At 29.4% G+C, this 14,760-nt stretch overlaps 1 protein-coding gene across 3 annotated transcripts in view; it reads right to left on the reverse strand.

Moving 5' to 3' along the window:
* Window positions 1–14,760, reverse strand: part of rols (zinc-RING finger and ankyrin repeat domain-containing protein rolling pebbles) — a 166,189-nt gene that overhangs the window by 132,783 nt on the left and 18,646 nt on the right. For all 3 annotated transcript variants that reach the window (XM_088200935.1, XM_088200933.1, XM_088200934.1), the window contains exon 2: window positions 7,408–7,646. In XM_088200935.1, coding sequence (XP_088057061.1) covers window positions 7,408–7,642 — 235 coding nt within the window. In that variant the 5' untranslated portion in view covers window positions 7,643–7,646. The remainder of the gene's footprint in view (window positions 1–7,407; window positions 7,647–14,760) is intronic.

Consider the following 14,760-nt stretch of genomic DNA (forward strand, 5'->3'; position numbering starts at 1 on the left):
AGTAAGAGAGATAATGATACGGTGTTTCGTAAACTGAGATAGAACGAGTAACTCGCTTCAATTTCAGTATGCGCGTAAGCGTCCTATGGTTAACACGCATGTCAAGCGCTGCATCGTGGTCACGTGGTCAAGTTATAATACCACATACTTATCGGGGACTTCAACAGACTCTTATTGACATCTTTGAATATTTTAGGACACCAAAAAGACTTAATTATATTTTTGGTAGTATATTCTTCTAACAGATATCGTTAATATATTTTTTTCATATAAAATCAAATAATGAAAAAATAATTAGTGGCACTTGATAAAGTTAAAAAAAATCGTTTCGAATATCCGTATGTATTTTCCTAGATCGGTTTATATAAATGTCACACCATAACGAATTCATATTTAGAATCAATGGCGACAAATTCTAAGATAGTCACAGATGTGGTGTTCGTATTCGGAAGAATCATTTTTATGCCTTATGGCATTTCGCAAAAGCCGACAAAGATTTTGCGTAAATTGAATATTTACGACCGAAAAGTTTTCACTGATATTGTATTGGTGAGTGCCCACACAAACTTTTAATAATATGACAATTTAAAAATTGCGATTATTTGCACATTTTTCGATCGCGCGCAAATATGCCGGCTGTACGTGACAGAAGCCGCCGTTCTGAAGTCATTCACGACCGCCTTCCGGACAGCATTCGAAATTGCGACAGTGTGGTCGCTTACTCGAAGTCGTAGGTCTCGGCCGACTTCAGTTGTAACTTCGGTTCGGATTTTTTCCAGAGAGTGTAGTCAGGCATTAGAATTATTTATTTCTAGTGAAATGTATATCAGTTAAAAATTTCTTTTAAATTAGATTACAATTTAATTTGACAAAATTATAATTATGTAATCAAAAAATCTATATACAATGCATTGTTATATTATCAGTACATAAAGCTGAATATTTAATTAGTATAGTATCAATTTTGTAGCTATTTATTGCTGAGTAGATCCCTAAGATAACATTGTGCTATAATATTACATATTTAAGACAATCTTATTATAGTTATTACTAAAAACAAGCCAAATAAGAAGTATATTAAGCTATGACTATATCATTACCTACAATAGAGCACTTAAGCCTAATCATACATATAGTTAAAGATAAAGTTAAGCTTTTAATAAAACGATGACCCGACAAAGGTAGTGACTTGTCACAGCAGTAATGCTATACGGTTTTGCGAAAATTACCGGAAAGCTTTCCCAGAAATTAGGTTACCGATTGTATATTTTCGCGTATGATAATCACTTATCGCCAGACGGCGCCAGATAATGTCTAAGCATTTATTGCGGTAATATGAGATAAGTTTCTGTGATTCACCTAGGCGAGGATTCCATACTTGCTTTAAATTTATAATTTTTATTGAACTTTCTTCGTACGCCGTGGCATAAACCGCCTCGGTTTTATACCTGTTTCAGTGCTCGAACCTGACCCATCAGGCTCAACGATCTCCCGACATGGCCATAAATGGAAAAGCTGACCACATCCATACAATGATGGCCGGTGTATAACGTTGCCAACGGACAAGATTTCAAATTTCAACACATTTTTTCCTAAGATTGTTTCGAAAAGGGAATAAAAATTCGACCTAGTTTATTGTCATTAAAATAACTGCTATACATATCTCCAAATAAATTGTTACTAAAATTTAACTTACATCTTTTACTATTACTAGACAATAGAAACATTAAGATAACGTCCATTAACGACAAAACGATACAATTGTATAATCCTACTTATCATGGCTAGAAATAAAAAATATTTAACAACCGTCTCTTCACTATAATAATGAACTTATTATTTCTTACTTCAATTATGTTTACCTATAAGAAACAAGTTGTTTCTAAAGTGAATATCTACTATTTCGAATTTAAGCTGTTTTTTTTATGGTGGTATGCCATTATTGGATTTGACCGATAAAAATAAAAATACACTACGCCAATCACAGTATTTTAAAATGTTAAAAGGATAATAATACTAGTCCAAATATAAATATTAATAACAGATTTTACCCCACCATGAAATTAATACTTCAATGTGAGTAAGAATATGAACTTTGAAACAAAAATCTATTAATGGTCATTAAATTGTCAATCGTTCCGACACTGGTATTCTTCAAACCAATGATAAAAATATGGAAAGTATGCCTATACGTATGGCGTAGAAACCTCTTAATTATTCTGCCATCAACATGAAAAATATGTGTTTACGTTTCGGTTGTTGATAATTATCAAAATATTAGGAACATCTTCTTTTACATATTATATTATATAATATACATCAATTTATTCAAGAATTATATTTCAGAAAGAATGTTTGAGAGTTACTGGTTTCAAGCCACACTTTTCTGATACTGTTGTGTCGTAAAAAATCTTTGATTCGTAACTTCGTTAAAATCTGGACACGACAATGGAAGTGCGTCACGTATGAGAAAATCATTCTTAAATTGTACTGCCAAAGGAATTGAAAAAACCTGATACTTGCAGAGTTAAACAATATTTAATTGGTCTTTAGTGCATACAAGTTTTTTAATAAAATAGTTTTTATTGCACTTTAATTACAAGGAAAATTTTATAATTCGTCAGTGGTTGATTACGTTTGACACGCATTCAAAAAACGTAAAATCAAATCAGCTTTTCTCTTTATGCGCTCTGATTTCAATGCTATGCGATCTTATCTGAATAATGCTCAGCAAGATCAACGGCTAACCGACGGGAGGAAACTCATAGATTATCTTGAATCAACGTATATTTATCTCGGCGATAAAATATGTTAACTAGTGCCGGTGTAATGATGTTTGCTTTAGTTTCTAAAACCTCCGCGAACGCTATGCACAAATAGCAACGTAATAGCATCGAAAATTATAATACAATATCTAAGAATAATCTAAGATTCTTGATAGTGGCTATCAATATAAAACCTCTTCTTTATGTTGATGTCAGTTTTACAAATCATCGTCGACTTTTATCGAACATAGGGGCTTCCTGTTATATTATACGTTATAAAATATATCTTAATACCTTCTACGTAAATACAAAATATATGAAGAATTATAGATAAACAGTAGATTTTTTATCACCATTACTGATAATTAAATAATCTTGTGATACCGTGAACTATAATATAATTATAGCACTCGAAACTAACTAAACTTATTTCACGGATAACTTTTCTTTAAATTAATATATTTATTTATAACAAAAACATAATTATGTTTTATGCTATTAATACTTAATAGCATAAAATTTAATTAATAATATTCGTCAGATGATTAGAAAATCAGATAGTTGTTTGTTGAGGAGTTATTCAATACTGTTGTTTTTGTATGCGGTACTTATATAATAACGCATGCAGATAAAAATAAAGTTTCTCCAGAATCTCAGGATTTTGAATATTCCCTATCAGTAACTTGAAAAAGTGCTTTTCCAAGATTACTCGTCGATGCGACTCAAAGTAATCATAACCCAGCATACTTTGTGGGAATTTTGTAGAAAATATTTATATTACCTCATGTACAGATAACTAGGAAAGATTTTTTTACATTTCCTAGTAAAAGTGAGTCGGTTAAATTATTTTGCACTAGGCCAGAGTAATAAATGTACTTCGAATGTTCCCACCCGCTACTTATGATCGAGGTTCCATTAGCGACCCGTAGCTACAGCACTCAAAAGTAATGCGCACTGTGTTAAATACGAATTATACAAGGTACACAGTGCCCTCTATTCGGTTTAGATATGCTTTAATCGATTTTAACTTATTATAAGTCGTAATATTGTGATAAATATTAATAATATGAATGGCGACGGCACGATTTTATTGCTTTTGACGTGGATTTTTGACTTCTGAGAACGGATAATTGTTTACTTGAAGAGTTATTTTAAGTTAATTTTAAGAGTACTGGAGTGAATGTGGCCGTGCAGTGTATTTTTTTATATTTATTCATAAAAAAACATTTTACAGGTTAGGAAAAATTTTGATTTTAATTGATTGCGCAGTGAGAATATTTTTAATATGAGAATTTTCTTATAAAACATAATAGCTTTATTCGGAATAGATTCTATATTTATTTAAATTAACTTAATTTATCCTGATATTACAAATTTATTATAATACTTGAATATATACTATATTTTTATTCTCTTATATTCACATATTGCAGTAGCAGGTAATAATGTATCAACATGGTACTGTTCGAGTCAAAAGTTGAAAATAGCACAGTTGGCTTAAAAATGGTAGCTAGATTGACATGTGCAAGTGTCACGGTGCTACTGTTGACGATTTGCGATAAGTTCTTGCAACAAACAAACACACATGCTAGATTCACTTGTGTACATTCAAAGGGTTAATGTCTTAAAAAGGTTCAACTACATAAATAAACTTTTAGCAGATGGCGAAAAGTAATCAGATTTATTATAAATGAGGCATCGTTATAACCTCGTTCGCAATAAACGAGTTCATCTGTGTTCGAACGCGCGTACTCGAGTATATCCACACGTCGTATATAATGCGAAATAAAATAAATTTTCGAAATTTCGCGGTCGTTAAACAGAATTCGACCTCGGATGATTTATCGGCGGTCCGAAATAAAAATCGGGAGGGTCAAGAGTGTTAACCGCGCGGGCATGATGAATGAATGGCGGTCGATTTTCGAACGAAACAAGACCTCAGCGGATTGTGACCCCGATAACAAATAAGAAGAGTTTTGAAAGAACAGGGAAAAAAATAAGTTTAGGAAGAGATATTTATAGGGCGGATGTGCAAATCGACGGATTAATCGCGTCCCTTGCGGTTGGCATTTTTGTTACGGTGGAATTTTTCGCGCAGGATGAGCTTTTTGCTGCTCTTGTTTCACGCCTTTGGGTTTGTCGGTATTTTGTGCATTTCTCAAAATTTATAAAAGCGTTACATTAGTTTAAAGTTCAAAGCTATGTGCGTAATTGCTTTCTTTTACAGATATAAAACTTAAATTGTTTACAAATATTTCTCAATTATATTACTCACTAATTTTGGTCTTATTTTTAACTCGTATTTTACTAATGAATTTAAATAAAAAAATAAACCACCTAACCTTTTTAAAGTTTCCATCAAATCCACGGCTAACCAAATATTCTGTAAATTTCATTTTTGAGTAAAAGATGATTGTAGATTGAAAGATAGGAAGGTAAACGTTGCTTATAAACGATAATATGAATTTATATATTGTACCCATGAAACTGTTTATATTTACATTAATAAGTCATCTTTTTATTGTAATGACCATTACAAAAAATCGTAAAGAGAGATCAAGTTGACTACACAATGAAAGAGAGTTCTAGTGACAAAATAATTGCGTTAATAATTGGAAATATTACACGAACCATTTAAAAGAACATCTGTCCCTACATGTTAATGACCTATTAGTATCGCCAAAAAAATACTTTTTGTTTGGAAAGGACACGTGTTAGATACCCTGCGCACATAACTATTGTTCTTCAATTCTTTTGATATAAAATTTAAGGCGTGAACACATTTAAGAGTGTGTTCAAGAAGAGATGCAATTTTTCTTAACAATTGATTTATTGAACACCTTTGTTGGAATGACTCAATTGTGCGCTAATTATTTTGTTAATACATAATAAAGTAAATGAGTTTTAAATTAATTAAAACAATCTCAATTTTTATATATTCAATTATATTTTTAATCGATAATAAAAATGTAAACTTCAATTTAACTTTAACTACTTTTATGTACATATATTTTTTAACGTTTACGACTCTATATCTATCTTAAGTGTATTATACCATATCACAAAGGTCATCGATCGAAATTGTATGACTGTACAACTGTGTTGTCTAACTACTGCTTTTAAAATATAATTTCAAGCGCGAAATTTTACGATCCATACATTCGAGCGTGATGGATAGGTTATTTTGCCGTTTTCCTCGATCGCTTACAAAGTTTCTCCGAATGGCGAAGACATAAATTCATTTTTCAAACAGCCGTATGGACATGGTATTTTTTTCTTGGATCGGCAACAATGTCCGATGAAAGTGTGAAAATATTTGCGGCTTTAGCACGGGCAAAAAATTCACGCCCTTTATTCGCTACTGACAGAAACGAGTTTTAATATCATCACATAACTGAAATATTTTATATTGAAAAATAACTAAATAAAAGAACATATCATCAATCGTATGAATAGTGTTTTTATTGCTAAATATTTTTATTATTGCAAATAGCATAAAAAAAACGGCGCCTGTCGGTCGCGATATCATTACGTCAAAATACGATAAGATAGGCGCCGTTAAATAGCAATTAACAATTTATTTATTGTACCAACAATTATAATGTGACGTACGTTTTAAAAATAATGTATAATTATTCAATTACACACTATGATATATTGATTCTTAATAAATTGTTAATTAAAAAAATATAATTATAACAAAACCAGTGACAGGAATCATAATATGTTCTTAGAATTAGATTTCGTTATCGAACTTAATACCTCTTTAACTATGTCAAAATAATTAATTTAAAATTATATAATATTCAATATGTATAAATGTACATATTATACATATACTATAGTTGTATACAATTATAGATTATTATTGAATCACTAAACTTTATTTATTAAGTTTTATGTAAAATTTTCTCGCACTTCAAGATAATATAATATTACTGTTAAAAGACAACGTTCACGCTTGAGTTCTGTAAAGTAAACGACCCGATAACCTTTTATGTAATCTTTAGAGATTTATTATTTAGCACTAGTTTCAAGATGTAAATTGTGTTGTACAGATCATTGTTAATTTCGATTAGATATTTAACGACTTAGGTGATATTTATATTGTTCTTGTAAAAACCATTGCTCTTTAATTTTAATATTATTATAATAGCTGCTATTATTATTTGACACGTTTAAAGCAAAATCAAACGCCATCGAAGTTAATTGCCAAATTTTATCAACTTAATATATCTGAACAATTTGAATTGAAGCTGTCAATTCAAAAGTCACGAATTGACACGTAATTTACCTACCACCAACTTTGCAAATGTTTCTGTCATTATCAACATATTTGCATTGTCAATCTTAAATTAATAATATATTAAAAAATCACTTAACTTTGAAAGGAAACCTTGACGTGTTAAATAAACGATATGCAAACTATTAATAAACATTTTTTAACGAAATTAATTTTCGAATGTCATTACAAATCGTTTAGGTTTTGTGTTGGCATTTTTATGAAAAACATACTGGTTTTTCGATGTTCGACCGGATTTTCGTTTAGCTTCTGTTGCGAGATGAATATTCAGAAGGATGTATATGAATAATTTAATATTAAAATTTTCCCAAATGTTGATGACCTTTTCAATGGACTCACCTTGGCTGCAAATACTGGTGTTTTCATCGTCGACGTACTGCTTTTCTTCATCGTCCGACCAAAGAATCCCTTCGATGCTGCTACTCATCATTTGAGATTCGGGAATTACACAATCGAGCATCAAAGCAGCATCGCAAGATCTTCGTTTGAAGCATGTTCTCGTCGGTACGGCTTGAGATGCCAATAGGTGAGAACTCATGCTGCGCCGAGAAGCCAATTCTCCAGACGAATCCATGATTCTAAATAAACAAAATAAATATAAAAACCATGATCGATACATTACAACTACAACAGTAAAATCGTTACATTTAGTGAAGTTCAGAACCAAAAACTTTTATGGAATAAAAGTAGTTAGTATTATTGCCAACAGATGTCATTTATTTTAAGTACTAATTATATATTCATACATTATATATTTGTATAAAGATGTTAAGTCATATTATTCCATAAAATTATGCACATTTATGCCATTTATTATGTATGTTTAAAATAACATATTTTATAAAATAATGAGCTGTCATACACATTTATTACGTTGTTTTTATGTACAAATACAAGTGAAGTTTATATTGATAACTACATACTAACATTATTATATAGCTTACTAATATCATTATTTCACTATTTTTTAAATAAATTTAATAAGTTAAAATAAATTATGTCACAGATGCAATCCCTCAGGGAAAATCATTAAAAACCATAGGATAAATATATATATTATTGAATGTGTAAAAGAAAAATATAATACTATGCATTAGTTTAGAATTAAAATTATAAAATTAATAAATATATTTAACAGTACTACCACCTATAAAGTTATATTATATCACTAATTACCCAAAGTTAAGAGCATCAAAATAATTTAGTTCAATTAAAAGTTAATCACTAAAGCCAAAAGTGACATCTATGTGTTGTTTTCGTGGAATTAAGGTTGCTAAACCGTAAATGTCCGGTCTTTTTTGTTTTCCACCCAGATTTATAATAAAATTCTATTAAACATATATTATTTTAAGTCATACATATTACTAATATTTACTAGAAGAACATTATATTTAGCTCACGAGGGATTTATTCTGGGACTTCTGCATCAGATCAAAAATTTTTTTATCTCAACCAAAATAGCACTAGTAGTTAAATTTTTAAATAAAATAGAGTATACAAAAATACCAAATTGTTGATGGCAGTGCAATTATAAATAATTTGCAAAAAATGTTTTTAATTAGTTTATTTTGTAGTAGTTTTAAGTAATATTTAAATAATTATTTATATATAATATAATTAGTAATAAAAAATAAAAGCCAGCAACTTGTACTTAATTTTAAAGTACGTATTTTTCTGTATTGTTATTTGTGTAACAAATGTTTATAAAAAATGCTCGCAATAACATATAAAAGAGTATGCAGGAACTCGCACTACACACGCTCAATCGAGCAGCAACTCTTTCAACTTTCTTTTTGAAACAACTCTTTCGCGACTATCATTCACGATCTGCACTAGACTGACCGCATTCGACACTGCCGCCCGGCAGTGACACCTGATTTATTTTGCAATACAATTAATTTACAATTTTCTAGATCTTTTCAGCCTTTATGCATGAAAAAGAAAATATTAAACAATTGTTCAATGTAATAACTGTATTGTTTATCATAAAAAAAGTCTAAACCACATACGAGTCGCAAAATCAATCAGTTTTTTTATTATATTTTTTTTAACTATGTATGTTGCTTCAAGGTTTGTATCGCTTTGAGCTTATCATGCTACAGCGGTAGAGATACAATGATAATAATAATAATCAAACAGTGAATATAAATATATTTTGTCAACAAACTCAAACGTAAAAACAGTTCCCACAAAATAAATGTTAATGTTATTTTAAGGAATTGATTTTGTCAATATAGTGACACTTGGTAAAGTTAACAAAGGGAACGAAATACTTTATAATATATTATGAAGTACTAATAATTTACATAAGTTTATGAACGGACCTAATATTTTCCTAACAAATAATTTGTGGAGAACGTTGAACTCTCAAGTAATGTGTTTTTATACATAATCTACCCTCATTCTTAAATCTCTCATCGTATAAAGGGGAACCCCCCTTTGTAAATACATTTTTTTCTAATACCTCCGACTTCAATAGCATCACGTGTGTCGTTCCAGCTCTTTAAAAAAATAACATTAAATGTTCGAGCAAAGGAATGACTTACAAATACGGCGCACTTCTGAACGGCAAAAAGATGGAAAAAAGCTCGCATACCAACAACAGCCGATACCGACCATTTAAATCGAAAATTAAGCCAAGTAAAAATACACAGACACTCGCCAAAGTCTATTTCGTGCGTCGAGTAGGCACTGTGTGGGCATTTCACAAATTTTATGAATCGAATCAATTCTCCCCAATACGGAATCCGTGCTTTGACGGAGGTAGTAAAGGGAAATTTAAATTGGGGCGGGGCTTTCGAATTGACCATTAATTTGGGTAACTTTCACTTAAGAAAATTTCATTTCGTGCCCTCGAAAGGGATTTTTTTAGCGCTAGCCATTTCAATGAGTAATTTGATTACGCCATTTTCGATTTTAGATTGGCGAAAATTTCGCATAAAAAACGCGGAAGAATAACAAGGGACCTTTAACGAGACCTAATTTCTGCAGCCGGAACTCGTGTAGCCCTCTTTATTTTATGTGAGCAATCAAAATTTACGTTGACTTCTCTGTTTTTTACTTATTTTCTTGCTAGCTCAAACGAATAAATTATTTTACGAATTACATAGCCCTGTATTTTTTTAACTCAATATGAGTGGCAAAGGAGACCGAAACTACCCAAAGTCTAGACTAGACGAAATTCAATTTTGAAAGAATTTATGAAATATCATATAACATTTTAATTGTATTTTTTGCAGTAGTCTTATTAAAAATATTTGTATTGAACGTCACGATTTATAACACTTGCTATATATAAACATATTTTCTGAAGTTGAAATATAAAATTTATTGATGATAAGCTCACGATAAATATGCAGTAAATGTATTTAAAACTCAACATTTTTAAGGATATAATTAATAAATCCAATAATATAATAGATTTTAATAATAATATAAAAACATATTAAATAATGTCGTTTGACAAAAAATGGATAATTTTATTTATGAGTATAAATATATATAAACAGTTCGAAGAACCACGCGGACATTTAAATACATTATTTACAACCCAAAAAAAATTAGTTTCATTTTTTTGTAGCAATAACATTCACGTTATGTATCTCAAAATATATATTTATCTATTATAGATAAATATTAAAGTCATGCAATAATAGAGATACAACCATTTAAAAACCATTTAGATTCTTGGGTCGCACTAGGTTGTATGATTTATTCTATAAATTAGCAAATGTATTAAATCGGAAAAATATTGCATTTCATACAGTTTATAAATATGGCCTGTGGGACGGATTCGGCTCAGTGTTTTATACTATGTAAATATACATCATTTAGATCAGTAAGAATTATTAAGGGTGAAATTCATGACTAATATGCTAATTGTAATTGAATTATATTAAAAAGTATGGTAAAGTACCTTTGGGGGTTCCTCAAGGATCCATCCGTTCTTTACGTTACATATTAATGATTTAAATAAGGCAGTTACGAATTCAATCATTGCATAACATTGTATAACACTTGTAATGCATGTATTAGTGTCAGATTCTAAGTATGTTAAACGCCAAGATTTTTCGATAAATTTCAAAATTCCAGAATCCACCTTTTGGAATATTTTTAAAAACGTTTATCATATTTGACGGCACGCAATAAGGTCGCTCCACGATCTATTATCCGTCACGAGCTCTGAAAATCTGAAAATTATATCCAAGAAAGGCGTTGCGGGGGTGCTGCAATAAATGTCTTCGTCCGTGTAAAAATTTGCCTTTGCAAAAATGCTTGTTGAAGATTTATATTCGTAAATTTATTCAAAGGCCAAACTCAATTTAAAGTCGTGTTCGCGGCTCCCGTTCCGGCGCTAAGTGCCGTAAGAATTATATAATACAGAAATTATGGGACGGCGACAGCTAGAAAGCCTGCAACTTATGGTGCATATTAACGTTAGCAAATTGTTGTTTTTAATCTGAATACATATAGCTTTTTAAGGACAAAAAACGCATTGGTAAAAACCTACTTTAATAGAATATATAATAGATTTTCATAGCGTATGTACAAGAACGATAAGAGCAAAGATACTTAGTTTTTTTCACTCAAAAGTATATGTATATGTTTTAGTGAATATGTGTTACCAGCGAAAATATATTTTTATTAGCAATTCAATCATATTGGATTACATTTTCATTGGTAGATATATATTTATATTAGTAAAAATATAATTTCACTGACAGGTGCTAATGAAATTAAATATAATATTATCATTAATATTTGCTACATTTTTTTTCTGTAAAAAAGTCGCATTTGTCAAAAACATTTTTTTTAATGTTAAAACCCTGACTTCCCGAGAAAAATATTCTTAATGAGCAGTGAAAGCAAGAAAAAAGCTTGTAGTAAGCCGAAATTCAAAAATTTTGGTTTCATACTCATTATGTTAGTTTAACATTGTCTGTTGTGCAAACACTCTAAGACCAATAAATCTATAAAAAGTGGTCGTTTAGAGGCGCATTTGAATCCGATACATAGATTATACTATGATTTAAAGCAGTTTAAGAATATAAAGGAGAAATTTGAAAAAATTATAACAACAAATTCATTGTTCTCTGAACGAAATGCTAACAAAAGTCATACTTGTATAATAAAACTAGTAATGCAATTTCTCTCCTCATAGATAATTGTGAAAAAAATCATACTGCAGGGGAGGAATTAATTAAGTTATCTATATTAGTTTTTATCAAAAAAAATCTGAAAATAGATGACAAAGTCACTAAGCAATAGCACTGTTAGTAAAAGAGATTAGATGGCCAATGATGTAGAAACACAACTAATTAAAAAGTTGAGAGTAAGAATATTCTTAATACACATAGATAATATCAATGAAAAATATAACATTATGTGCTGCAGATGGTGCTCCTGATATGAAGAGCAAGAAGCACAGTTGCTTAAAATTAATATACAATACGATGACAACCCATACATTATGTTATTCATAGAAAAAAGTTTTCATCTGATTTGAATGAGTTGATATATTAAATTATAAAATGTATTAACTTTATCAAAGCAAATGGCAAATGAGAACGTCTCTTAAAACAATTTTGTGAGGATAAAAATGTTGAACAGATAAGATGGTTATCGTAAGAGAATTGCCTGAAGAGATTCATAAAAGTATTTGATATTCTTAGTGAGTTTTTGAATGACAAATCCAAAATGATACTTTTAAAATCAGTTTATGGTCGAGCATTTGTGACTTTTTTAACAGATATCTTCCAAAAATATAATTTATTAAAAGGAGAAAATGAGACTTTTATTGATGCAAAATTTAGATATCTGTCTTCATTGGACTTTTGCAATTGTATAAAAAAATGTTTCAAATAATAAACAATTTTGGTGGCTAAATAAGTGATTCCGTTTATGACATAAATAATAGATTTTTAGATTGAAAATAAATTGCTTTGCCACTCTGAATAACTCAACGATATTGGTAGATATGATTGATGTAGCCATGCAGTATCAAGAATAACTTTAAGGATTGCAAAATGATGAATATTTGAAAACTTTATTCAACATAAAAAATACGATGACGTGGCTTTGTATCTAGACAGAAACAAAATAATATGTGAAAAAAACAGTTTACGCTTTTGCTTATTTTTGTATTTTTTTTTATAGTATGTTAATTATATACCGTTTTACTAATGAAAGAATAATTTGTATTATACAATATATAACAAATAACGATGTGATTTATATATTTTAAATTAAAAAAATAGTATCAAGTTACTTTATTCGTTCTGTTGTTTTGTTATACGATTCTTTAAAAAAAATACGATCGATTGTATGTCGAATGAATTTTATTGTGCAAAATAGCCAGATCATTTACTCTGGATGAAACAGATAGCTTCGGTACAAATTGGGGGTGAGACAAAATATATTTTCAAATTCATATTAAATGGTTTAGGGTTTTCTCAGATAATATGTATTCTATTTTTGTTGGAATTTTATACTGAACAATAAATTGTATTATCTTTCCAGAAAACATATAAATTAAAGGCACATGTTTCCTTTTGAACTGTTATGTATTTTTTAGACACACAAGTCTTCATTGAAATGAATAAATTAAAAATAGGCATTTGTAACTTAATCTAATTAATATAAATCATGTGTTGTAAATCTTTCGTTGTAAAATTACAGGTGTAATCCCAATGAGTTATAACGAGGTAAACACAATCAATATATACAATGACATTTATTTGATGAATTTTAAACTATTGTGACATTTTACTGTTACAATAGTTTATAATTAATATTTAGTTTATTTTAATATGCATTTTTGTACTTAGAAAAATATAGGAAAATCTAATCAAATTTATACTTATATAATAATTACGAATTCCGATTTTTCAAACATGATTCGTCATCTATATCACTAGTCTATTGTAATAGTATGTGGCTTAAAAATAAACTAAATTTAATACTAAAACTATTTTTAATGATTTTATATATGTTTGACCTCTTCGAAAATAATATATGTATATATTATTATTCGACAATTTTTTTAAACATAAATAAACAAAGCCGAGAATAATTGGTTAATAAAAATGCACGTAAAATATTTATATTATATAGAGATTAAATTTATTAAAATACTTCTAATTTAAAATAATACTGCTATATTCATTCTGCTATAAGTTTTCGGACGATGAGCAATTGGTTTTCCATTTCACTGCTCTCCTGAAAACCTACATTAAATTTTATTTTCTTATAGCTATTTAAAAAAACCCGTTTTTTCAATATTATATATATACAGTAACTATATGCGTTATAATGGAAATATAATATAATACGTAGCAAGGCCTATTCAGCATTATTCTGGCATAATGGTACGTAGTTAAGTGGAATAGACTTCGAGCGGTTCACATTCGCATTCAACTCGAAACGTCATTATAAACTAGTAGAATGTAGATCCACTGGATAAGCATAATAGATCCCCGGGGAGTTTGCTGACTCATATTATTAAATGCGAATTGTCTAGACGTATCATGCATCGAAAACCAAAAATTGAACATAGTTTAGAACCGCGAAAGCGGACTAATTGAAAGCGCTCGACGCTCATTGGGGGTCTTAGTGTGAATTATTTTAGTCTGTCTTGAAAAACTGTATTATGACAGAGTAAGTTAATGCTGGGATGTCCTGCAACGGAAGACT

Source organism: Plectrocnemia conspersa, unplaced genomic scaffold (assembly GCF_051122295.1).
Source record: "Plectrocnemia conspersa isolate PC_06_02 unplaced genomic scaffold, ASM5112229v1 ptg000012l, whole genome shotgun sequence".
NCBI classification, from domain to species: Eukaryota; Metazoa; Arthropoda; class Insecta; order Trichoptera; family Polycentropodidae; genus Plectrocnemia; species Plectrocnemia conspersa.